Source organism: Ictidomys tridecemlineatus, chromosome 2 (assembly GCF_052094955.1).
Source record: "Ictidomys tridecemlineatus isolate mIctTri1 chromosome 2, mIctTri1.hap1, whole genome shotgun sequence".
NCBI classification, from domain to species: Eukaryota; Metazoa; Chordata; class Mammalia; order Rodentia; family Sciuridae; genus Ictidomys; species Ictidomys tridecemlineatus.
This window is the reverse complement of record NC_135478.1, coordinates 89,845,016-89,870,855: the sequence shown is the minus strand read 5'-3', so window position 1 is coordinate 89,870,855 and position 25,840 is coordinate 89,845,016. Positions and strand designations below refer to the sequence as shown.

Below are 25,840 nucleotides of genomic sequence, written 5' to 3'. Positions count from 1 at the left end.
ATTAAGAAAAAATTTTCCAACAAGAAACAACACCTTGATAATTATAAAACAATAAAAATGGTTAGTGTGGTAGCACACACCTGTAATCCCAGTAAATCTGATTCCCAGTAACCTTGGGAAGCTAAGGCAGGAGGATGATCCTGAGTTCAAAGCCAGCCTTAGCAAATTACCAAGGTGCTAAGCAACTCAGTGAGACTCTGTCTCTAAATACAAAATAAAATAGGGCTGGGGATGTGGCTGAGTGGTCAAGTGCCCCTGAATACCCAGCACACACATGCACACACACAAAAAAAAGCGGGGGGGGGGGGATATTCTTACTTTCAAAGGAATATATTATAAGACAGAAAAGGAGAGTTAAAATGACTGACAATGAAATTCTTAAGCTACCACATATTAAAAAGTGACACTATTGGGCCTGGCATGTGTGTGGCCTGGGTTCGGGCCTCAGCACCACAAACAAAGAAAGATGTTGTGTCTGCCAAAAACTAAAAAAAAAATAAATATTAAAAAGTTCTCTCTCTCTCTTTAAAAAATAATAATAATAATGACACTATAGCTGGGCGTGGTGGCACACACCTGTAATACTATCAACTCAGGAGGCTGAGGCAGGACGATTGTAATTTCAAAGCCAGACTCAGCAACTGAGAGAGGAAGCTCTAAGCAACACAACAAGAACCTATTTCTAAATTAAGGGTTAAAAAAGGGAAAGAGTCAGGGATTTGGATGTAGCTCAGTGGTTAGGTGCCCCTGGGTTCAATCCCCAGTACCAAAAAAAAAAAAAAAGCCACTATAATTCAGGAAAAAAAGATGACTTACTGTTCACCTTCAGCAGGAGGAGTCCAGGCCTCTTCAATCAGTCGAAAGACAGAATCGAAATAAGTCAGATAGAACTGCCAGTCATCTGAGCTAAAATCAGATTGAATGATGCACACAGGATTAAACCCAAGTTGTGACAAATCTGCCTTAGGAACCATGATGTTAACTTAATTTTCTAAGTTTTAGATTCGGATGTGGCAAGAATAATCCACCCCTCCCTCTGCAGCCCTAAAAGGGCAGCACTCCAGTGTCACTTTCAAAGTAAAAACTTGAAACAGACTACTCTGTACTTCAATAAAATGACCATGTCTAGAAAACTCCCCACATAGCAATATCAAACTGGAGGTGCCATAGGTAGGAAGGAAGCCTTATTTTAAGCTTTACTGAATTTGACAAATAATAATTTTCAACATTCATTCTCAAGACTCAACTAATATTTAGCATCACGGTGGTAAAAGTACCATTATCTCTCTTTACTAAAAGATGAAGGCTCATTGAAAACACATCCAGAACATAACTACAAGAATATTCTATGCCCAGCAATCTCAAAATACACAAATAAAATGTGTCTACAGTGAGGTCTTAAAGCCTCACTGCAGTCTCATAGCACAAAAAGCAGCATCTACTCACTTTTTTAGTAAGAGGCGCCTGGAAAGGGCATTACACTCTGGCCACCTGCTGAGCTTCTTATACATAGCCATGCATTTATTTTCCCGACTCTGAATCTCACTCGTCAGCTTCTCTGCAATTAAAAGTTATAAAAGTTGGTGAACTGCTTTCATTTCTACTTACAACCAGAATAAAGTCAAATCACAAGAAAAATGTCACATTTTTTCATTCACACTCTAAGAAAATATTACCACTATTAGCTATAAATTACTAATTTATAATAGTTATTTTGCTAAAGAGAAAAAAATACATTACGTAATTTTTGTTATTGTTATTTTCAGACAGAGTCTCAATGTTACCCAAGATGGCTTCAACTTCAAAATCTTCCTGACCCAGCCTTATAAGCATGCACGATAGCATATGCAGGAAAAAGAATATTTCTGACCCTAAATTTTTATAACTTTCTCAGTAAAACACAAGGATCCACAATATATTGGGCTGAGGATTGAGTATGTGGGACAGGCTTATAAAACTCAATACTAATGGGCATGGTTGCGCATGCCTATAATCCCAGCAGCTCAGAAGGCTGAGACTAGAGGAGAGCGAGTTCAAAGCCAGGCTCAGCAATAACGAGGCGCTAAGCAACTTAGTGAGATCCTGACTCTAAATAAAATACAAAATAGGGCTAGGATGTGGCTCAGTGGTTGAGTGCCCCTGAGTTCAATCCCGGTTACTCAAAACAAACAAACAAAAAACAATAGTATCTAAAGACTGGTAAATTTATTCAATCTGTATAGTCCTAAAACATTAAGGAGGGTTGGGCTGATAGGATAAGCAAAGTGAAATGGAAGACAAAAATGAGAAGTGATTGAGTTTTTCCCAACAATTAGGAACAGGAAAAAAAATGGGACTAGAGTACTGACAAGATAAGATTTGCCTTGTCCTTTGAGGATAGTTTAGCAAATTAGGATAATAATAATTACATTATTAATTTCCTTTACAGAATCTAAAATTTAATTATCCATAGATTTATAATCTAGCTAAATAAAAACAGAATGGTAGAATTTTACCCATCTGTAAGAATGCTAAAGTTAGAGAATAAGTTACAATAAAAATAACAATGGGGGGATTCCATCTCTTGGGTCCCCTTCTTCCTCCGGGAGAAGTCTTTTCTGCTGTCCTTTAATAAAGCCTCTACTTTCCACTCTGGGAAAAAAAGAAAAAATGGGGCTGGGGATGTGGTTCAAGCGGTAGCGCGCTGGCTTGGCATGTGTGCGGCCTGGGTTCAATCCTCAGCACCACATACAAAGATGTTGTACCCGCCGAAAACTAAAAAATAAATATTAAAAAAATAAAATAACAATAGGGCTGGGATTGTGATTAGTGGTAGAGCAACTGCCTAGCAGATGCAAGGCCCTGCGTTTGATCCTCAGCACCACATAAAAATAAATAAATAAAATAAAGGTACTGTGTCCAACTACAACTAAAAAATAAATATTAAAAATTTAAATAATAATTTCTATATTCTACACAATTTAATAGCATTACAGTTTCAATACTGTATATAATCTACTAAAGGATACATATGCCTGTATTAAACAAAGTCGTTTTATGAATGCACCTAATGAAAGATATGGGGCTACTCATATACAGTTAGTTATTCTCATTGACTGTGAATGAACCATTGAAAAAATGTTAATTAAAAAACAAAAACAAGGGGCTGGGGATGTGGCTCAAGCAGTAGCGCGCTTGCCTAGCATACGTGCCGCCCAGGTTCGATCCTCAGCACCACATACAAAGATGTTGTGTCTGCCGAAAACTAAAATGTAAATAAAATATTTAAAAAACAAAACAAAACAACCCCCACACATGTAATTCCAGCGACTCAGGAGGCTGAGGCAGGAGGATAGCAAGTTTCAAGCCAGCCTCTGCAACTAAGCAAAGCTCTAAGCTACTTGATGAGACCCTAACTCAAAATAAAAAAATAAAAAGGGCTGGGGATGTAACTTAGTGGTAAAGGGGCTCCGGGTTTAACCCCTAGTACCAAAAAATAAAATGGAGGGGAACATGTACCTTTTGAAGGATATAAAGAACTAGTAAATGAAAGAGACTTTGGGGTAGGTGTTTAGATCTAGGATATCTTCCACACTCCTTGAATTTTCTGAATCCAAAAATTATTTTCAATTAAAAAGTAGTTTAGATGGGATATAATTATATCCCGTCTGATTCAAATGTAATAAATAAATAAATAAATTTTAAAAAGAAGTAGTTCAGGGGCCAGGGATATAGCTCAGCCGGCATAGTGCTTGCCTCGCATGCAGAAGACTCTGGGTTCAATCCACAGCACCACACACACACCAAAAAAAAAAAAAGTAGTTTAGGTGCACACACCTGATATCCAAGCACCTCAGGAGGCTGAGGCAGGAGGATTGGGAGTTCTAAGCCAGCCTCAGCAAAAGCGAGGCACTAAGCAACTCAGTGACACCCTGTTTCTAAATAAAATACAAAATAGGGCTGAGCTCAGTGGTCAAGTGCCCCTAAATTAAATCCCTGGTAATCCCCCCACAAAAAATAATTTAGGGCTAGGGTTGTAGCTCAGTGGGAGTGCTTGCTTTGCATGCATGAGGCGCTGGGTTCAATCCTAAGAACCACATAAAAATAAATAACATAAAGGTATTGGGTTCATCTACAACTAAAAAAGACAGTTGTTTAGCTGGGCATGGTGGCACGTGACTGTAATCCCAACATATTGAGAGGTTGAGGCAGGAGGATCACAAATTGGAGACCAATCTCAGAGATTACCAAGGCAGGCCCTAAGCACTCAGTGAGAATTTGTTTCAAAATAAAAAATAAAAAGAGCTGGGAATGTAGCTCAGTGGTTAAGTGCCCATGGGTTTAATCCCTGGTACAAAATATAACAAGGTGACAATCATACATGATTTTTCTTTTGTATCTTCATATCTTTGTTTCTGTATGAGGAAGGACTTTCTTCATATAGAGGATTCAATTAACAATTTTCCTGTCTTAACAGGAAAAAATACTCTAAGAAAACTTTAACAGGAGCCTGGGATTATAGCTCAGTGGTGGAGCACTTGCCTCTCACATGTGAGGCACTGGGTTCAATCCTCAGCACCACATAATAATAAATGTATTGTGTCCGTCTATAATTAAAAATAAAAATTTTAAAAAAAAAGGAAAACTTTAATAACAGTTACCTCCTAATTTCCCTCTAATGACATCCAAGGCTTCCTGATACTTTCCCAGTCGTTCCAGGATCATGTAATAAAGTTCAACCTTGTAGAAGAAATAAAGAAGTGTAATCATTGAAACTTTTCAATAAAAGAGTCATACGAAAGTTTTTAAAATAATAGAAAATGATACTATCTTCTAATGAGATGAAGCCGTCGGAAACTGCCACACAGGAGCTGAGTATCCCTTAGCTTTGAGTGATGAAAATGTGGAGACTGGTTTCCCTGACAGGGAGGGAAGTAGATCCCCATTTCCACTCAGCAGAAGAGCACAGCTTTGGGAGTGGGCATTACCTAATGCAAGCGGGCTGCCCCTTGTATCATTACCCCTCTGCCTAATATGAATGTAATGTTCTTTTGAACAGCCTCCCCCAATAAAACCTGGGTTTGAGGCATGCCCCCTCTTTCTTTCCTGCCTTGCCTCCTTTGTGGGAGCTGAGTCAGAGGGGCAATCACAGAACCCAAAGAAAAAGGTATTTTTCTGTCTGTGTCATTAATTTGTGTTAGCCCAGTTCTCCTGGAGTGACCCTGACTGATTTCGTAGTGTGTTGTGAAAGATAGTAATAATCAGACAACAGTGTCTTCCCCATCCATACACATCTCAGCTTGCAATATTTGCTAGAGACAGCTCAGTGTTCATTAAACCTAAACAGAGAACTTCCAAAGCTTCACATATACAGAAATGACAAGACTGGAAACCCAGCTATACAGATGGAACAAAACAACAGTACATAATTTTGCAATTCAAAATAGTGGTACAAAAGTTGGGCTTAAAACACTCACTTCAGCCTCAGCTTCTATCTTGTCCTCTTTCACCATTTTTTCTACCATTCTCTCAGCAAGGGGCAGAAACATCGTTTTTGAGAGGTTTTCATCCTGTGCTGATATAGACTAGAAGAGGGAAGATACATATTGAATTCTAATTCTCTGCTTGAACTATTTAATATTATCATGAAGACCATTACTGTGATTCTGGCACACACTTATCAATCCACTGTGTCATACATTAGACCTAATCTAAATCTGCCAAAGTTATACATTATAGAGTAGTTGGCTTTACAAGAGATTTCTTTACTAAACATTCATCATCCTACCAGGTGTGGTGTGGTGTACCCCTCCTGTAATTCCAGCTACTCAATCAGTTGAGGCAGGAGGATTCCAAGTTTGAGACCAGCCTAGGCAATTCAGTGAGAACGTGTCTCAAAATAAAAAATAAAAAGGGCAGAGGATGTAACTCAGAGGTAGAACCCCCACTGGGTTCAATTCCCAAAGCTAACAAAAAAAAAAAAAAAAAAAAAAGAATCGCTACCCCATGCATTCTTGAAATACAGAACTTCCATGATATGACATAACTTTTAAATAGGTTTTTCATACATTTCTCTAGAAATATGTAAAGATCAAGGATATAGTCAGGTGTTTGAAAAAGAAAGCTTTATGGATATCTTTTTTTTTTCTTAAGCCCCCTCACATATTTTTTTTTAAAAGATGTTAACATTGTGGCTCAGAGGTAGAGCACTCGCCTAACATATATGAGGCACTGGGTTCAATCCTCAGCACCACATAAAAATAAAACAGATTTTAATAGAACCAAAAAGTAAATATTAAAAAAAGATGTTAACATATTGAGAAGAGAAATGCCAATTCCTCTTATTCCTGCACTTTATTATTAATTAGTTAATTTAAATTGATAATTAAAATTAACACATTAGTAATTTTAACATTGTTGGAGATTCTGCTCAGAACTCACCCCTTGCAAACAACTTTTCAAGGTAAATATTATAAAGAAATTAAGGTTAAAACATTCCCCTAAAAGCTCATGTGGTAAAAGCCACATGTATCTGAAGGCAGACATGTCTGACCCCAGAACATCTGTTCTTAATCACCACATTTTACCTCCTTCCTCCCTATCCTTTCCTACATAAAAATCTCACTTTGATCCTTACAGCAGTTCTGGGAGATAACTGTCTCCATTCTGCAAAAGAGCAAACTGAGGCTCAGAAAGGAGAAATGCTTAAGCAAGACCACCCAATTCAATGCTCTGCTCACTAACATACAGTTTTGTCTTTAAAATAAACATCAGATTAAAATACCAAACACTTCCAGTTAACTTGATCAAACAACCCAGCAATGGATCAAAGCCTCAGGAAATACACCATGCTGCATACAAATAAACTAATATACCAACTCAAAAAGAATACCAAATATCCCCAACTTAAAAAGTCAACTGATAGGCCAGCACAATGGCACATGTCTGTAAACCTGTGAGGCTGAGGTAGGAAGATTGCAATTAGTCCAGCCTTCAGAACTTAATAAGGCCCTGTCTTTAAATAAAAAGTAAAATGAAAGTACTGGTGATGTAGATCTGTGATAGAACACCCCTGGGTTCAATCCCCACTACTGGGGTTAAAAAAAAAAAAAAGTCAACTGACAAGACGTAAAGTCCTTGTTTGATACACTCACTGCAATTCATTACCCAAGAAATTCAGAAGACACATTAATATGATGATTTTAAAGACAAACCTCAATTCCATTCTGAATGCCATACTCACTTGCATAATTAAGCTCATCACAGACCAAAAGTAGTAAGGGTTTTTGGGGACAATCTTATACAGAGCCATGCCAGCCTGAAAGACAGAGAGTCATAAATACTTAATTCAGAAAACATCATATGGAGACCAATTAATAACCTAGATATGTGGCAAGAAGTTTCCCAAAGGAACTGCAACATAATTAAAATCCTAGTTGGTTTAAGTGCCTAGTAACCTGGTGGCTACAGCAACAGAGGTAATCACAAAGGTGAATTTTTACATCATGAGTGATATTTCACCAAATGCAATTCAGTGTAGTTCTAGTAACAACCAAGCAAACACAAAATTTGAATTATAAAGGTATATCAATAAGCAGTCTTTACTGAAGACACCACATTAGCCAGTTATAGTAAAACAAATAAGCAAAAAACACCAGATAGTATATTTGAACTTAAAAATCAGAAAAAAATCACTATGGTATAACTTTAAAAAATAATTATTAAGAAAATACTCAAATTCTTTCAATATATCACTATTTAAGAGCTAATCCTTTCACCCTGAAATGTATAATATGCTAATACTTCAAAGCAAGGACAGCACAAAAGAGTGAAATAACTGAAAAATCTGTCCATAATTAGCCAACTAGTAATTGAAGCTAAGAACTCCATCAGCTAATTATCATAGTTGCTACTTTATATCTTTTAAACTTTCACCAATCATCAGTCTACTTCCAAAATTACATGGAGCCCCATAAGGCAGAAGAAACTATCCCTGCCAAAGATACAAAGATTTGAGTCTCTGTCCCAAAGGTTTAGCATGCACAAAGCCCTGGGTTCAATTTCCAGCACTGCCATTAAAAAAAAAAAACAAAAAAAAAAAACACCTAGGAAAAGAAGAAAGTATACAAATAACTAAAATTTAGTTAGTGACAAAAATAAATGTCATGGGGCTGGGATTGTGGCTCAGCAATAGAGTGCTCACCTAGCACATGGAAGGCCCTGGGTTCAATCCTTAGCACCACATAAAAATAAATAAATAAGATAAAGATAATAAGTAGGTAGATAGATAAATGTCACACGCCTATAATCCCAGCTACTTGGGAAGCTGAAGCAGGAAGATTGATAGTTGAAAGATAGCCTTAGGCAACTTAGTGTCTCAAAATAAAATAAACAGGGCTAGAGATATAAATCAGTAGTAGAGTGCTTGTTGGCATACAATACACCCTGGGTTCAATCCCCAGTGCCCAAAAATAAATAAAATTTATAAAATTGTCATATACTAAACGCTATGCTAGGAGCGGGGCAAGGTGGTACTTGCTTGTAATTCCAGCAACTTGGAAGGCTGAGGCAGGTGAATTACAAGTTCAAAGCCAGGCTGAGCAATTTAGCAAGATCCTGACCCAAAATAAAAATTTCAACAAAAAGACTTAGAATGTATATTAGTGGTAAAGCCCCTGGGTTCAATCTCCACTACAAAAAAAAATAAACAAAAAAACAAAAACATCATGTTAGGTGTTTCCGGAAAATGTAAGGTTTATTTCCTTTCCTCTTCTTTAAGGGAAAATGTGTTGTCCCCAAGAAAGGAATACAACTTTTTTTAACAGATTGAGTTGGTGTAGCGTATTCTTTTTCAGGGAGTACAGGAAATTGAACTCAGGAGAAACTGAAGAATGAATCACATGCCCAGCCCTATTTTGTATTTTATTTATCGACAGGATCTCAATGAGTTGCTTAGTGCCTTGCTGTTGCTGAGGCTGGCTTTGAACCCCCCTAATCCTCCTGCCTCAGCCTCCCCAGCTGCTGGGATTACAGTAGTGAACTATAGGGCCCAGCTGGTGTGGTGTATTCTTCTTTATCAAAAATACTCATGTAGCTTTGGGATTTCAATTGGTAAATATGATGTGTGGGAAAGCATGATACACACTACCATCTCATTCACACAAAATGGAATGTTGTGTATGTATACATATAACCTGTGGGGATGCAACCAACTAAGCTGCTTATGAGTGGATAACATCATTCTTTGCTTGTGTTTCTATTTTTCCTTTAATGCACATATTAATTTAAAAAAAAATAAAAGAAGCTATTTTTAAAACCTGTTTAAAAAAAAAAAAAAAGCCTCTCTCAAGTAGCACTTCTCCATATGGACCATGAAAGTCAAACAGAATGTCTTTCCTAGATTGGGGGTAAGGATAAATATTCAAGTATATTTGAATAGTTAAATGGGTGAGTATGTCAAATATGAGTAGGGAAGACATTAGTCTGAAAAAAAAAACCCCAAAACACTATAGAAAGTAAGTCAAGATGCTTACTTGCTTAGCGTGCAGGAGGCCCTGGGTTAGAGCCCCAAAATGAATGGAAAGAAAGAAGGAAAATAGGAAGAAAATCAAAGGACATCTGAGAGTAAGGGGAAAGGGTTGAGAGGTAGAGTTACCTTTGTTGTAAAGATTTCAAAAAGGAGCCTCCATGGAATAGGGAAATGATAAATACAAAACTATATTCCTCAAGGAAGAGTCAGCAGTACAGTAAAGAGACAAAATAGGAAGAAAGGAAAGAAGAGCGGATGAGGCGCTAAACCAGGATAAAGTAGATCAAATAAAAAAAACTAAAAGCACTGTAGAGGCAGAATCAAGATGATGTGCAGACAGAATGAATATACAGGATAAGATAAAGCACCTGGGATGATTTGAGGTGCTAAATAGGGTACACATACTCTGAAGGTAAAAAATGGAAAGTGTTAGAAAGTCCATTTTACTTATCTGGGAAAAGGAAACATTTTTATGATGACACTCCTAAAGAAAAAAGACTGCAGAATATCAAAAATTAATATAAAAATTTAATATAAAATAAAACAAAACTTTAAGGTCCATATCCTGTCATCTTGCAGACTTGCAGAAGATCTGCTGATACAGAAAATTTTGATGATAGACAAGTTTTTAAAACATGGCTCTAAGTTGGTGACTCAGAACAGGAATATCATTTTCAGGAAAAGGAAAGTCTAATTAAGGTAACAAATGTATGAAATGAAGAAAAAAAAAAACAAACAAACAAACAAAATAAAGTCATTCTGTCCAAACAAAACATACCATCAAGCCACAAAAGAAAAATCAATTCTTTCCCAAATAAAACAATTAAAGAACTTGTAATAATAACCGTTGATCTCCACACACAAATATATGAATTCAATTACACACATACACTCTCACTCATAGCAGTTAAATCATATTAAAGAGACTTTTACCTTTTATAGTAAATCCCTTAGCCCAGTAGGTTTGGGAAATAAGTTACCTGTTGCATTTTCTTGTATTCACCCACTCTGGCATAAGCCATGAAGAGATGAGAGTGATACTCCTCACTGTTGGGGACTTTCTTCACAGCTGCCTCATAAAGTTTTGTAACCAACTCCGCTAAGATTAAAAAAAAAAGAGAGATTTAGTCATACTCCAATAAATTAAACCCTAAAAGCATTTTAATTTGTCTCTTATTTGGTGAAAAGAGATATAGCTTATCATTAAAGAAAGAGATATCTGCTTTGCCTTACCTGGTCATTACTATTCCCTTGCTACATGTTGTTAGGATGAAACATGGATTAGATCAAGCCTCATCACATTTACAGTATTTACAGACCCTCCAGGACCTGGCCTCTCTCTCTCCTCCCTTTCTCCCAGGAGTTTATCATCTAGATACATCAAACTATAATTCCACTAGACTCCCTGTGATGTATCATAACTCCATGCCTTCATATTCTTGCCTCCACATAGATTCTCCTTTCTTCTTTTATACTTAGTGAGCATGATCCAACACCCAATTCAGATGTAATCTTCTCTGCAAGACCTTCCCTGAACACCGTCTCTGCTTCTCCAGTCCAACTGCATCAGTGTATCTCTCTGCCATCTTAGAATCTTATAAATAATTCTATTACAGCATTTATTAATACACAATGCGGTATACATCCTAATGATCCATTTCCCATTATGAATTTTGAGGAATATCCAGGCAGAAAAGAGTTTTCTTCATTTTTGACTCATACTGACACAATACCTGGCACAGAGAAACCACCACCAACATTTGTGAAATGGATTTTTTTTTTTTGTTTTTTGTTTAGGTACTGAGGATTGAGCTGGGGGTGCTCTGTCACTGAGCTACATTCCCAGTCCTTTTATTTTATATTTTGAGACAGAGTCTAACTAAGTTGCAGAGAGTCTTGCTAAGTTCCTGAGTTGGCCTCAAATTTGCAATTCTCCTGCCTCAGACTTGGAAGTTACTGGGATTACTATGTGCCAATGTGCCTATAATAAATTATTTTTAAAAAACACTAGAGGAGAATCAATATAATATCTAAATAATCAGATATAATACTTCAACTTTTACCTTTTATAAAAATGTTTTATTTTACCTTTTATATCAAGTTTTATCTTTTGTAAGAACTAAAAACAAAATTAAACCATAAAATAACATTTTATGCACAGTAGGTTTAAAAGTTAAGAACTCTAAGCATTCCACCAAGCATAGTAGTACACACCTATATTCCTGTCAGCTCAGGAGGCTGAGACAGGAAGATCACCAAATTCAAGGCCAAGCTTTGCAACTTAGCAAGATTCTATCTCAAAATAAAAAATAAAAAGGGCTGGGCTGAGGCTGTAGTAGAGTGGCAGAGTGCTAGCCTAGCATGTGCAAGGCACTGAGTTCAAGTCTCGGCACCACATAAAATAAAGTATTATCTCCATCTACAACTTAAAAACAATTTTTAAAATTGGGGGGTGGGATGGGGTAGTGCTGGGGATGTAACTCCACCACAGAGTAGTACCCCTGGGTTCAATTTCCAGTACCACCTAAAAAAAGGAATACCAAATATTAGCTTGGGTAGTATGCATGCATAAGGCCCTAGGTTCAATCCCTAGAAGAAACAAAGAAAGAAAACAAAATAAACCAAGTGTTGAAAAGGTTGTGAAAGAATCACAAACTGCCAGTATCGTTAGAAAATGATGACATTCGTCATACGGCATAACAATTACATGCCCAGAGTCCCCCAGTGAAATATTGTCTGGCAATGAAAATGAATTGAGCACAACCACTTGGATATTAGAGGAAAAATGCAAATAGAGTATACTGTATAAACAATTTACATAAAGTTCAAAATCAAGTAATAATATATTATTAGTTAGGAAAAGAAATGTGGTGATTATTTAAAGAAAAGTAAGAGGGCTAGGGATGTAGCTCAGTGGTAGAGCACTTGCTTTGTATAAAGAAAAGAAGGGAGGAAGAAATGAGAGGGAGAGAGCAAGGTGGGAAATGAATAAAAACGGTTCAAGGTATCAAGTACCTCATGGGGGAACTGAGATTAATGAGTAACATCACAGAAAGCCTATCTAATATCAATAGTTCTTTATTTCTTAAATTGAGGAGTAAGTTCATGAGTATTCATTATGTATCAAATTTACTAGTATTTTACATGCAATATATTCTTTCATAGTATGTTATGAAAAAAAATGTATGATTTCATAGAAAATTATTTAAAAAATCAACAATAAAAACTTTATTTAACGCCAGGTGTGGTGGCACATGCCTATAATCCCAGTGGCTCAGGAGGCTGAAGCAGTAGGATTATGAGTTCAAAACCAGTCTCAGTAGAAAGCGATGTGCTAAGCAACTTAGTAAGACCATGTCTAAATAAAATACAAAATAGGGCTGGGGATGTGGCTCAGTGGTCAAATGCCTCTGAGCTCATCTCCAGTACCCAAAAAACAAACAAATAGCGGAAAAAAAAAAAAAAAAACCAACAACAACACTTTATTTAATGCAACTTCTTTACCAATGAAATGAAAGATATGCTCTGAAATAATGTGGGGTAAGGTATGGACAAAATAAAATTAACCATATATTAATAATCGCTAAAGGTCAATAATGGTTACAATGGGATTATTATGCTATTCTACTTTCGTTTATTTGAAATTTTCCATATTAAAAAGTTAAAACACCCAGCAAGATCTCCAAAAAAAAAAAAAACTTAAAAAAACTGAAGTTAAAATAAGGACAAGGACTTCTTTAAGCACACCATAAGGTTACAAACAAATTCATTTAAATCATTTCAATTCAAGGAACTTAATACAAAGTAAACTATCCTGTCTGTGAAGTCTTTACAAATCGCTGGGTACAGTGGCACACAACTATAACCCCAGAGGCTCGTGAGGCAAGAGGATGGTGAGTTTGAAACCAGTCTCAGCCAACAGTGAGTTTCTAAGCAACTCAGTGAGACCCTGTCTCCAAATAGAAATATAAAATATGGTTGTGGATGTTGAGTTCAATCCCTAGTACCCCCCAAAATAAAAGTCTTCACAAATCATGGTTAACATATTAATCTCCTTACTATTAACCATGCAAATCATGAGTGACAAACAAAACAAAACAGAACAGAATTAGATCAGAAGCACGTGAAAACTGCTAGGTATGGTGGTGGCAGCCCTCTAATCCCAGCTATTCAGAAGGCTGAGAGTCACAAATTCAAGGCCAGTCTGGGCAATTTTGAGAGATCTAGTCTCAAAATAAAAAAGGGCTGTGGATGTAGTTCAGAGGCACAGAGGTAGAATCCTCCTGATTCCCAGTATAACAAAGGAGAGAGAAAAAAAAAAAAAAGAACTATCCAAAACCAGGAACTCATGGTATGTATACACACAATGAATATTACTCAGCCATAAAGAATGAAATTATAGCATTTACCAATAAATGGATGGAACATGCTAAGTGAAATAAGCCAATCTCAAAAACCCAGAGGCTGAATGTTCTGATATGTGAATGTTAACTCACAAGAAGCGGGGACAGGGGTGGGAGAGAAATAAAACTTCATCAGATTAGACAAAGGACAATGAGGGAATAGGAGGAAGGATGGAAACAAGAAATACAGTAGAATGAATTGGACATAACTTTCCTATGTTCTTTTTTAAAAATGTTTATTTTAGCTGCAGATGAATACTATACCTTTATTTTATTCATTCATTCATTTATTCTCCTTTTGGTACACTGGGAATTGAACTCAGGAGCATTCTACCTCTGTGCCTCTGAACTACATCCACAGCCCTTTTTTTATTGTGGGGCTGACAATCAAAGCCTCACATGTGCTAGGCAAGCACTCTACCACTGAGCCACAACCCCAGACCCTTTCCTATGTTCTTATATGAATACATGACCAAAGTAACTCCACAACATGTACAACCACAAAAATAGGAAGTTATGCTCCATGTATGTATGTCAAAATATTTTCTACCATGTATAAGTAAAAAAACCAAATAAATAATTAAACAAAAAAAACCCTGTAAATTCAGGTTTAAAAAGCAATGAAAAGAAACTCACGTCGATGCATCTCTCGGTAAAGAATAGTCAGTGCCTGTAGTGAGTTGTCATCTGTGGGTTCAAGGGCTGCCACCTCCTGTGCCAAGGTGAAGGCTTCCTCTTGCTTCCCAGTTCTCTGTAAACCAATTGCTTTTAAAACCTGTCAGGAAGGAGAAAAAAATCAGTTTTTAAAAGTACAGAGCTGGGCACTGTGGCACACACCTATAATCCCAGTAGCTCAGGAAGCTGAGACAGGAGGATCATGAGTTCAAAGCCAGCCTCAGCAACAGCGAGGCACTAAATAACTCAGTGAGACCCTGTCTCTAAATACACACACACACACACAAAAATAGGGCTCAGTGGTTGAGTGACCTTGAGTTCAATTCCTCATACCCAAAAATAAATAAATAAAAGTACAGAAAAGGAGCTGGGCATGGTGGCACACGCCTGTGATCCTAGTGACACAGTAGGCTGAGGTAGGAGGATTGCAGGTTCAAGGCCAACCTCAATAACTTACCAAGACCGAAGCCATTTAGCGAGACCCTGTCTCAAATTTAAAAAAGAGACTGGGGATGTGGTCCCTGAATTCAATCCCTGGTACCCCCAAAGAAAAAAAAAAAAAAAACCAGAAAAGGAAATGTATAAAGAACCAAAGAGGGGACTGGGGTTGTGGCTTAGAGGTACAGCGCTTGCCTAGCACATGCGAGTCCCTGGTTTGAGCCTCAGTGCCACATAAAAATAAAGGTATTGTACCCAACTACAACATATATATATGGTAGAGTGCTTACCTTGAATACACAAGGCCCCGAGTTCAATCCCCAGAAACACACACACACACACACACACACACACACACACAGAAATACCAAAGAAGGCAAATTTGAAAGCAGAAATTGTAAGGTATCCCTTGGATGCTGCTCAATTAAACTTGTCTTTACTAAAAGTATAAGCAAATCTAGATTCCTTCCTATTTCAGTCATACTAAGAATAAATGATATTGTTTAGAAGAACTCAATGAAAAAGAAAGTATTTGAATTAGATAAGTAATATCAACAAATATAAACTAATTTTCAATTAAGTACTATTAATGGCATGTGAAGTGATCAGAAAAGTACTATTAAATACTCTGAAAAAATCCAAACAGTCACTAAAAAAATCAAATGTCTTTGCGCTAGGAACTTAGCTCAATGGTAGAGTACCTGACTAGTATGAACAAGGCCCTGGTTCAATCCCTGGTACCACAAAAACAAAAACAAAAAAGATGAAATGTCCTTTCCATTTAAAGAATTACAACCCTAATCCACAAATTAAGTAACTTAAGGGCAAAGGGACTTACCTTAGCGCAATGAAGATCTTTATGCTTCTTCAACAGTTTATCTGCTTGCTGAATTGCCATTTTGTTATTACCATTATCAAGATAATCTGTGAAAAAAAAAAAGAAATTATATATTGTTATATTTCTTCAACAACAAATATGAAAATGCACAGGCTGCTTTCATTTGTTTCAGAAAGTATCTTAATTTGCCATTAAAACCATCATGGTGGGTATTGGGATACAGCTCAGTAGGGATGGAGCACGCATTTGTCTAGCATGCACAAACCTAAAAGAAAATTTAAAAAGATTCATGGAGGGACCAAGGGTGTCATTCCATCATAGTAAAGTCTATTTAATATGTATAAGGCCCTGCACCAAAAACAAAAGAAAAACAAGATGATTTTAATTCTAAATGGCTAGGATGGCCCAGAAAATGACTTTACATTTCTATATACAACTCTATATTCCAAAAGCAATATAATCAGGCTATATTAATCCTTAGTGAAGATTCAAGACTACATGGATGGGATGTAATCTTCCCTCTCACATGTGAGGCACTGGGTTCGATCCTTAACACCATATAAAAGTAGATAAAATAAAGGTATTGTGTCTAACTACAACTAAAACAAAATTAAATATGTATATTTATTAAGTATTTACTTTGTTACATAGCTAATTACTCAGTGAAGAAGAAAATTAAAGGTTTTCTCCATAAGCCTAGAATATAGGGAACAAAGCAGGACAAGATGTAGAGAAAAATGACACTTTTAAAACTGATTAAAACAGAAGCTAGCACTTTCTTTGAAGAACAATTTACTTCTAGTTTCCCAAAGCTACATATGTACCTATACCTATTCAAAAACAATTTTTTATTGAATGTATTTGAGGTATACATGATATACACATACATGACATACAAATATGGACAGTACATAGTAAAATGCTTACTATAATTAAGCAAATTAATATAACCGTCACCTCATATTGTTACTATTTTTGTGGGTGGTTAGAGCAACCTAACATTTGCTCAGCTAACTTTCATTGTATAGTACAATATTATTAACTACAATCCTCATGCTGTTTGTTAGAGCTCCAGGGATTCATAATAGTAATTACAAGTTTGTCCCCTTTGACCTACATCTCCCCTGTTCCTCCCCCTCTTTGCTAAGAGCCACAACCAAGTAATATGATGCGTGGCATTTTTGGTTGAAAAGTGACCCCAGCTAGCCATTGAGATCATATGATTATGTTAAGATTTACATTCATATGGATATTGGACTCCTGCTGTCCACCTTGGCCTGCTAAGGGACTCCTGGAGAGTTCCCATTGGTTGGGGAAGTGCGGTAGGAGGGATTTCCAGAGGAGGAACTTCCTCTTAGGATCTGGAAGAACCCCCGTAGATCGGGATTCTTTCTGGGGGCGTACGGGGCATTGGCAGCAGTTTCAAAAAATAAAGTTTGTTCCTGCTTGAGTGGCTCGTGATTTTGTGCCTAGCCAGACTTTGGTACCTCTTTACTACTGGATGCAGGCGCGCAAGCGCTCTATCTCTCTCTCTCTCTCTATATGTGTGTGTGTGTGTGTGTGTGTGTGTGTGTATATATATATATATATATATATATACACACACTTCTACATATAACTGTTAAACTCCACTTTCTGCTCATTTTCTATAACCTAAAACTGCTCTAAAAATAAAGTCTATTAATTAAAAAAGAAAGTCTAAGCTCAGATTCATTTATGGAGAAGAAAAATGAGAAGTGTGGTAAATGGGAAGCAGTGCAACAACAGTCAGTCCAATTCAGGTTCCTCTCTGCTCATTAACAGGTTCCAGGTTAGCACAGGCCTGGACCACTCAAAATATATGGTCCTGGTAGCACAAAGTTTCAAATAACAGAAACAGACTATCATTTTGTTTATTTAGTTTACTTTAGTTTTTTTTTTTTTTTAATATGGTGCTGGGGATGGAACCCAGTGCCTCACGCATGCTAGGCAAGTGCTCTACCACTGAGCCACAACCCAGCCCCTCATTTTATTATATGGTTTAGATTTTCCTCCAATAAACTCTCAGTAAATCTTTCAACAGACTCCAACTGAATACATGAAATTCATCTCTAATCTTTCTTGAGTGAAGTTAATGTTGATAAGCACCAATAAAGCAAGGTAAAAAGATGAGAAACCTTATTCTGTAGGGAATTCAATCTAGAGAGGAAGATCAAAGAACATTTGGCCGGGGTGCAGTGGCACAAACCTGTAATCCCAATGGTTTGGGAGGCTGAGACAGGAGACTCAAGAGTTCAAAGCCAGCCTCAGCAACTGCGAGGCACTAAGCAACTGAGTGAGACCCTGTCTCTAAATAAAATATAAAACAGGGCTGAGATTGTGGCTCAGTGGTAGAGCGCTTGCCTAGCATATGTAAGGCACTGGGTTCGATTCTTAGCACCACATACAAATAAAGAATAAAATAAAAAATTTCATCAACAACTAATAAAAATATTTTTTAAAAATACAAAATAGGGCTGGGGATATGGCTCAGTGGTCGAGTACACCTGAGTTCAATACCCAGTACCAAAAATAAATAAATAAATAAAAAGATCTAACATTTAGATAGAGGGATTAAAGAATTATAGGAATTGATTGAAGAGCATACAATTTTGACCTGAATACTGAAATAACTAAAGCCAATTTTCTTAAATCCTTAGCTCAGCTGACAGGCCTTTATTTATCCTTATAGAATAGAGGACAGATAAACCAACCCAATAAATGAAAACTTCTCTTCCTAGTCAATTGATGCTGATTTATTCTGAGTAAGTTCTAAGTTACTTCTGACTCAGTCCTGCAAAATTCAGGTTCACAGAATATATCTTGAGTAGACATCTTAAACCAGGCCTGGTGGTGCATGCCTGTAATCCCATTGGCTCAGGAGGCTGAGGCAAAAGGATTGAGAGTTCAAAGCCAGTCTCAGCAAAAGCCAGACACTAAAAAACTCAGTGAGACCCTGTCTCTATATAAAATACAAAATAAACCTGGGGATGTGGCTCAGTGATCAGAGCCCCCGAGTTTAATCCTTGGTACCAAAAAAGAAAAAAAAGATAGACATCTTAAACAGGCACAGTGGTGCATGCCTGTAATCTGAGCAATTCAGGAGGCTGAGGCAAGAGGATCACAAATTCAAGGCTAGCCTTGGGCTGGGGATGTGGCTCAAGCGGTATCCCGCTCGCCTGGCATACGCGGGGCACTGGGTTCGATCCTCAGCACCACATAAAAATAAAATAAAGATACTGTGCCCAACAAAAACTGAAAAATAAATATTAAAAAAAAAAAGGCTAGCCTCAACAACTTAGTGAGACCCTAAGCAATGTAGTGAGACCGTGTCTCAAAATAAAAACTTTGAAAAGGGTTAGGGGTGTAGTTCAGCAGTAAAGCACCCCTGAGTTAAATTCCAGTACAAAACAACCCCCCCCAAAAAAACTAACTAGACATCTCAAAGTGTAGACATATTTGATAAGACCCAACTCTGAGAGCTTACCCATAAATGAATCAGTCCAGAAGTCAGGACTTTAAGGACATTTTCCTATTCCCTCTGTAGTTGACAAGGTTCTGACATACAGTACCAATGTGCCTAGCCCTATTTTCTGAGAGTGGTTTCCATTGTCCTTGTTAATAGGGTACAACTAGATGACCATGTTTAGACCATGTAACTGGATGAACTTTTGGCCCAGGCTAGGTCAGATTTCTTCCTTATAATTTTTAACTATAACGAGGAAAACTTAGTCTAAGAATACTAGTGGCAGCTCCAGAATTTCTGTTTTGAAGAAGCTTTAGAGGACACAAATTAGTTTATGGGGAACAAACGCAAGTACTACCTCTTGACTTCCTCTTGACTTTTTGTTCACAGAGCCTTTATACAGGAATAAAAAACATCAATTATCTTTATCAAAACTCTGAGAGACCAGGCAATGCCTGTAATCCCAGTGGCTCAGGAGGCCAAGGCAGGAGGAACTAGAATTCAAAGCCAGGATCAGCAAGAGCTAGGTGCTAGCCCACTCAGTGAGACCCTGTCTCTAACAAATAAAAAACTCTGGAGGGAAGGGCAGTCCTGAAGAAGCTTGTTGGGGGATGATAATGAATGAACAGTTCCTCCTCTGGCCAAAGCTTGGTATGGCCACAAAGCCAACAGAGTAATGTCCCAAGTGAGCAGTAAAATAAGTCTGAAGAACAAGGCCTAGAAAAATAGAGATGAGCAACTGAGAAATAAGCTTTAGATCATGGCAGCTTTCTAGTTTCCATCAAGAAAGACAAAGGGCACACTTCCTCCCTGCTCTTGATTCCCTCAAGTTTTTAGGAACTACCCTAACTTGAGCTGGTTATCAGTCAGTTTTGTTCCTTGCACCCAAAAGAATTTTAACTAAGAAACTTCACTGCATTCAACTTCACTGATGTCAAACTCTCCTTTCCTCAATGGCTAAGTGACTGATTATTAATGGTTGCTAACCCTCTTTTTATTTTTTTAAAATTTTTTATTTTTTAGTTGTAGTTGGACACAATCCTTTTATTTATTGTTATATGGTGCTGAGGACCGAACCCAGGGCCTAGCATGTGCTATGCGAGCACTCTACCGCTGAGCTACAACCCCAGCCCCAAATTTCTTTTTTTAGGAGAAGAAAAGAAAAAAATTATGTTTTAGTTGTTAATGGACCTTTATTTTATTCATTTATTTATATGGGGTGCTGAGAATCGAACCCAGTGCCTCACATGTGAGGCAAGCTCTCTCATCACTGAGCTACAACCCAGCCCTAATTGGTTGCTAACTTTATTGTGGAAAGTTTATTTTCAATTTACATTACTGACTCTCTAACACAAATTACATAGCCCTTAGTGAGGAACTTTGGATTGGGCAAAGTGGGGGAGCAAGGAGTATAAGGATAGGAAAGATGGTGGAATGGGATGGTGATCATGACCCTAGGTACATGTATGTTGAGTACAACCAAAGAAGTGAAAAATTCCGCTCCATTTGTGTACGATGAATCAAAGAGCTTTCTGCTGTCCTGTATAACTGATTAGAATGAATGAATAAATAAATGCCAAAAAGAAAGAGTTGAATTTAAAAAAGAAAGAAGTTGACCTCTTTAGAGGTCAACAAAGGCATTCAAATGGTGGGATAAATATTAATTATTTTTAGATCCAGGAAATATCAAGTTACAAGGAATCATGTATTAAATATAAGGTCTATTCCTTTAACTCTAGATGCTAAAAATCTTGTTAATATGTCCTTTTGTTACATTGAGTCAAGTAGATGATTACATATTAAGTGTTCAAAGTTTTTTGTTTGTTTGTTTTAAGAGCACCTGAGAACCATTTTTTTCATAGTACCCAGAATTTTAGGTAGAGATGAAGATAACATGTTTTGTAGTTAAAAAATAAAAATACCAATATGCCTGTTTAAAATTTCCTTATAGTAAATAAAATTTTGAGCTTTTCCTTCAGTTTTTCTTTAAAAACCAAAGCAACTTAAAAATAAATATTAATTCAGTAAAAAGAAAGAAAAAATTATACAGCCATTGGAGAAAATAAGCCAATAAAAATGACATCCTAAGTAGCTGGGCATGTTGGCACACGCCTGGGAGGCTGAGACAGGAGAATTATGAGTTCAAAGTCAGCTTCTGCAAAAGCGAGATGCTAAGAAACTCAGTGAGATCCTGTCTCTAAATAAATACAAAATAGGGCTGGGGATGTAGCTCAGTGGTCAAGTGCCCCTGAATTCAGTGTCTAGTGCCCCCCGCAAAAAATAATTAATTAATCAATTAATTAATAAAATGACATCCTAAGTTGTCTTTTTAGTAAATCTTTAAAAAATCTGATCAAGAAAATTATGGTTGGGGCTATGAGGTTGCTGTTTGTTCCCTTAATACAAAGAGCCAGCCAAAATTAGCCATCTACAAATCAGGCAGAAAAAACATTAAAAGGCATTGGTTAAAGGGATGTTTTGCAAAGCATGGGTAAGTATTACTCCAAATGAAACATTTTTAGGTGGTCCTTTCTCACTCATAGCGAGAAAGTTGATCACTGTCAGAATATAGGTAAGACTTTAACACATTTTTTTTTTTTTGGTACAGTGCTTTGCCACTGAGCCACAACCCCAGCCTCAATGATATATATTATTATAAACCAAACTTAAGTTTAAAAGTCAACTAGGAGAAAAATATTAATTACAGCACAAATAAATACTATAGGGGCTGGGGTTGTGGCTCAGTGGTAGAACACTTGCCTAGCATATGGGAGGGACTGGGTTTGATCCTCAGCACCATATTAAAAAATAAATAAATAAATAAAGGTATTGTGAATTGTGTCCACCTACAACTAAAACAACATTTAAAAAATAATAATATATAAGGGACTGGGATTGTGGCTCAATGGTAGAACACTTGCCTAGCATGTGTAAAGCACTGGGTTCGAACCTCAGTACATTAAAAAAATAATAAATAAAATATTGTGTCCATTTACAACTAGAAAAAAAATTTTAAAAATTTTTACTATAATATAGCTAAAAATCTTCATAATGAGGGCTGGGTTATAGCACAATGGTAGAATGCTTGCCTAGCATCTGTGAGGTACTGGATTCAATTCTTAGCACCACATATAAATACAATAAAGGTCCATTGACAACTAAGAAAAAAAATTTTTTTAAATCTTCATATTGAGGTAAAGGAATCATAGAAATTTGGGAAACTTCAAATTAAATCATTGGCAACAGATTATCAGAGTTTGCTGAATGATTGTACAATCTGCACTCATGGGGGTAACATTTCCTAACAGAAGCTCCTCTGAAGCATGCAGGCCTACTTGCCCTACAGGAGAAGCCCTGGGTTTATTTCTCTAAACACTTACAGATATTGAGAATAGGAAAGGTATTAATTGTCTTGCAAATTAAAAAGGAAAGTCCCAACCCCATGCCAGAACTGAGCTACATCTTCAGTCCTATTAATTTGGCAGTCTTGATAGATTGCCCAGGTTGGTCTCAAACTTTGGAATCCTCCTGCCTCAGTCTCCAGAGTAGCCATGGCTATAATCTCCAGGATTATAGCCATGCACCACTATGCACAGCTGGAAAGGTTTTAAATTGTATGTTCAGGTGGCTGCCATGAACCATAGCACCTGAAATAATCTACATTATTCTGGCATCCTACAAAAGCTACAGAGACTACTAAGGCAAATGCATCAACTTAGCAAAACATAAACACAAGATAGCTCCATCTTTAAATTACAACATCTTTTACTTAAAAATCCTAAATGTTGGGCTGGGATGTGAACTGGTAGAGTGCTTGCCTGGCATGCATGAGGTCCTGGGTTCAATCCTCAGCATCACGAAAACAAATAATCCTAAATGTTGGAGAATAGGAGCTTTGTTTTTACCACAAACACAAATTGACACATTTCAACATACTTAAATCGGCTTACAAAGCTGAGTTCCTGCCTACCTTTGCTGCTCTAAGTCACTTCCTCTTATACATCTCTACATTCCAATTGTATAAGCCTCTGTTTTGGTCCTCAAGTGGATCAAATTCCCTTTCTCAGGGTCTTCATCATGGCCGCCCCATCCATTTCTTCTAATCCTTGATCTTTTTTCAGATCCAAAGTAAAACAAGACTTCCACAGGGACATCTTCTTCTTCTTCTTCTTTTTTTTTTTTTGGTGGTGTTGGGGATTGAATCCAGGACCTTGTACATTCGAGGCAAGCACTCTAACAACTGAGCCATATCCCTAGCCCCACAGGAACTTTTCCTTGACCTACCCCCAACAGCCCAGAAGCCCATGGTGTATGCTATGACAGCACAAATGTCAAAGCCTTTAGCACAAATGCAGTGGTTTTGTATACTGTCATTTAAAAAATTTTGTTGAGACTATCCTTAAAAGCAAAAACCATTTCTGTACTAATTGGTATTCATTCCCTACACATCTTGTGCCTAACATATACCAGGTCCCTGGTAAATATGGTGAATGAAGAAAGGAAGAAATATAAAAATGAACAAGACTACTAAAAAGAAAAAACCTGGGCTGGGGATATAGCTCAAGTGGTAGCGCGCTCGCCTGGCATGCGCGGAGCCCTGGGTTCGATCCTCAGCACCTCATAAAAATAAAATAAAGATTTTGTGTCCAGGGGGCTGGGGATGTGGCTCAAGCGGTAGCGTGCTGGCCAGGCATGCGTGCGACCCAGGTTCAATCCTCAGCACCACATACAAACAAAGATATTGTGTCCGCCGAAAACTTAAAATAAATAAATATTTTTTAAAAAAAGATGTTGTGTCCACCGAAAACTTTAAAAAAAAAATTAAATCTCTCTCTTTCTTTAAAAAAAAAAAAACCTACTGGGTAATCTATCAGGATAATGAGAAATGCATACATTTATAAGATAAGAATTGACAATGGTAGAACACATGCTTTGGAGACCCCGAGTTTGATCCTGTATTGAGGGGACAGCAACAAAGATACAAAATAACCACAAAAGGAATTCAAAGAGCCATGACTGAAAATGACTGATAATGGCTACCAGCTAGTAAGATACTTTTATTTTTTTTTAGAAACTTTTCAATGAATTTTATAAATTACAAAAAACAAAAAAACATGTCCTGCCTGATGTGATGGGGCACACCTGCAATTCCAGCAACTCCAGAGACTGAAGAAGGATATGAGTTCAAGGCTAGCCTCTACAATGTGTGAATTCAAGGATTAACAGTTGTTTAGGAGTATTAATGTATTTAATCAAAAGTCTGGAATTCAAAAGTAAAAATACTGTAGACAAGGACAGGGACTGGGGTTGTGGTGCTTGCCTAGCATGTGTGAGACTCTGGGTTAGATTTTCAGCACTGAATATAAATAAATACAATAAAGGTCTACTGACAACTAAAAATATATATTTAAAAAAAAAGATAGGCTGTACTCTCTCTTTTCCTATACCTGCCAATTTGTATCAATCACCTTAGAATTCCTAAAGAAAGTCTCTTGTAGTCCTCTTTCCATTCAGCTATAACAAAGCTATATAATTCTGACTTCAGTTTTGAGAATATGACATGTCACTTCTGGTTAGCATATCCTGGTGTTTAACAACATGAATTGGTGGGTTTTTTTTTTTTGTCTGTTTGTTTTGTTTTATGGGACAGTTCAAAAACGCTATTAATTCCAAATAAATAAGGGATCAAAGTCCTTCTCTTTGTCCTCAAGAACAATTTTAAAAATCCAATTATTGTGAAAAATATTGTTTTTTTTAATTGTAGATGGACACAAACTTTGGAATCCTCCTGCCTCAGTCTCTTTTATGTGGTGCTGAGGATTGAATCCAGTGCCTCACATGTGCTAGACAAGAGGTCTACCACTGAGCTACAGCCCCAGACCAAGTATTAGGTTTTTATAGTTTAAAAAAGGGGGGGGGGGAGTCAGGTGTAGTGGCACATGCCTGTATTCCCAGCAGCTGAGGAGGCTGAAGCAAGAGGATCACAACTTCAAAGCCAGCCTCTGCAACTAAGCAAGGCCCTAAGCAACTTAACAAGACCCTGTCTCAAAATTAAAAACAAAAGGGCTGCAGATGTGGCTCAATAGCAAAGGTCCCATGGGTACATACACACACACATACACACACACATACACACACACACACACACACACACTGGCAGGCAGCTGTTTCACAAAGATGTAATGAGTCAAATCATGACCCCACCCTGTATGTATCAGCTCTGCCCTCTAAAATACAAGAGTAAGAGCATGTGTGAATATGCTGTAATGGGGAAATGTAAATCAGAGAAGCATCCCAGCCTTTCCCCACCTGTGTGACCTTAGGCAAATCTGTCTTCAATTCAGAATGAGGGAATTTCTGGCGTTCAAATCCTAGTTCCAAGAAATACTAGCTGAGAGACTATATCAAATTACACAACATCAAGAAAGCTTCAGTTTTCTCATCTGTTTTTTAAAAAACAATTTTTTTAAAGAGAATGAGATATACCACATAAA

At 37.1% G+C, this 25,840-nt stretch overlaps 1 protein-coding gene across 4 annotated transcripts in view; it reads right to left on the bottom strand.

Annotated features, from left to right (window-relative positions):
• Positions 1-25,840, bottom strand: part of Naa25 (N-alpha-acetyltransferase 25, NatB auxiliary subunit) — a 75,896-nt gene that overhangs the window by 48,665 nt on the left and 1,391 nt on the right. For 3 of the 4 annotated variants that reach the window (XM_013360461.4, XM_021729327.3, XM_040289447.2), the window contains exons 2-9: positions 15,863-15,948; positions 14,548-14,686; positions 10,489-10,607; positions 7,223-7,297; positions 5,457-5,564; positions 4,641-4,719; positions 1,447-1,558; positions 817-906 (exon numbers count right to left, since the gene is read on the bottom strand). In XM_013360461.4, coding sequence (XP_013215915.1) covers positions 817-906; positions 1,447-1,558; positions 4,641-4,719; positions 5,457-5,564; positions 7,223-7,297; positions 10,489-10,607; positions 14,548-14,686; positions 15,863-15,948 — 808 coding nt within the window. The remainder of the gene's footprint in view (positions 1-816; positions 907-1,446; positions 1,559-4,640; positions 4,720-5,456; positions 5,565-7,222; positions 7,298-10,488; positions 10,608-14,547; positions 14,687-15,862; positions 15,949-25,840) is intronic. The other variant, XM_013360462.4, reaches the window with a different exon arrangement.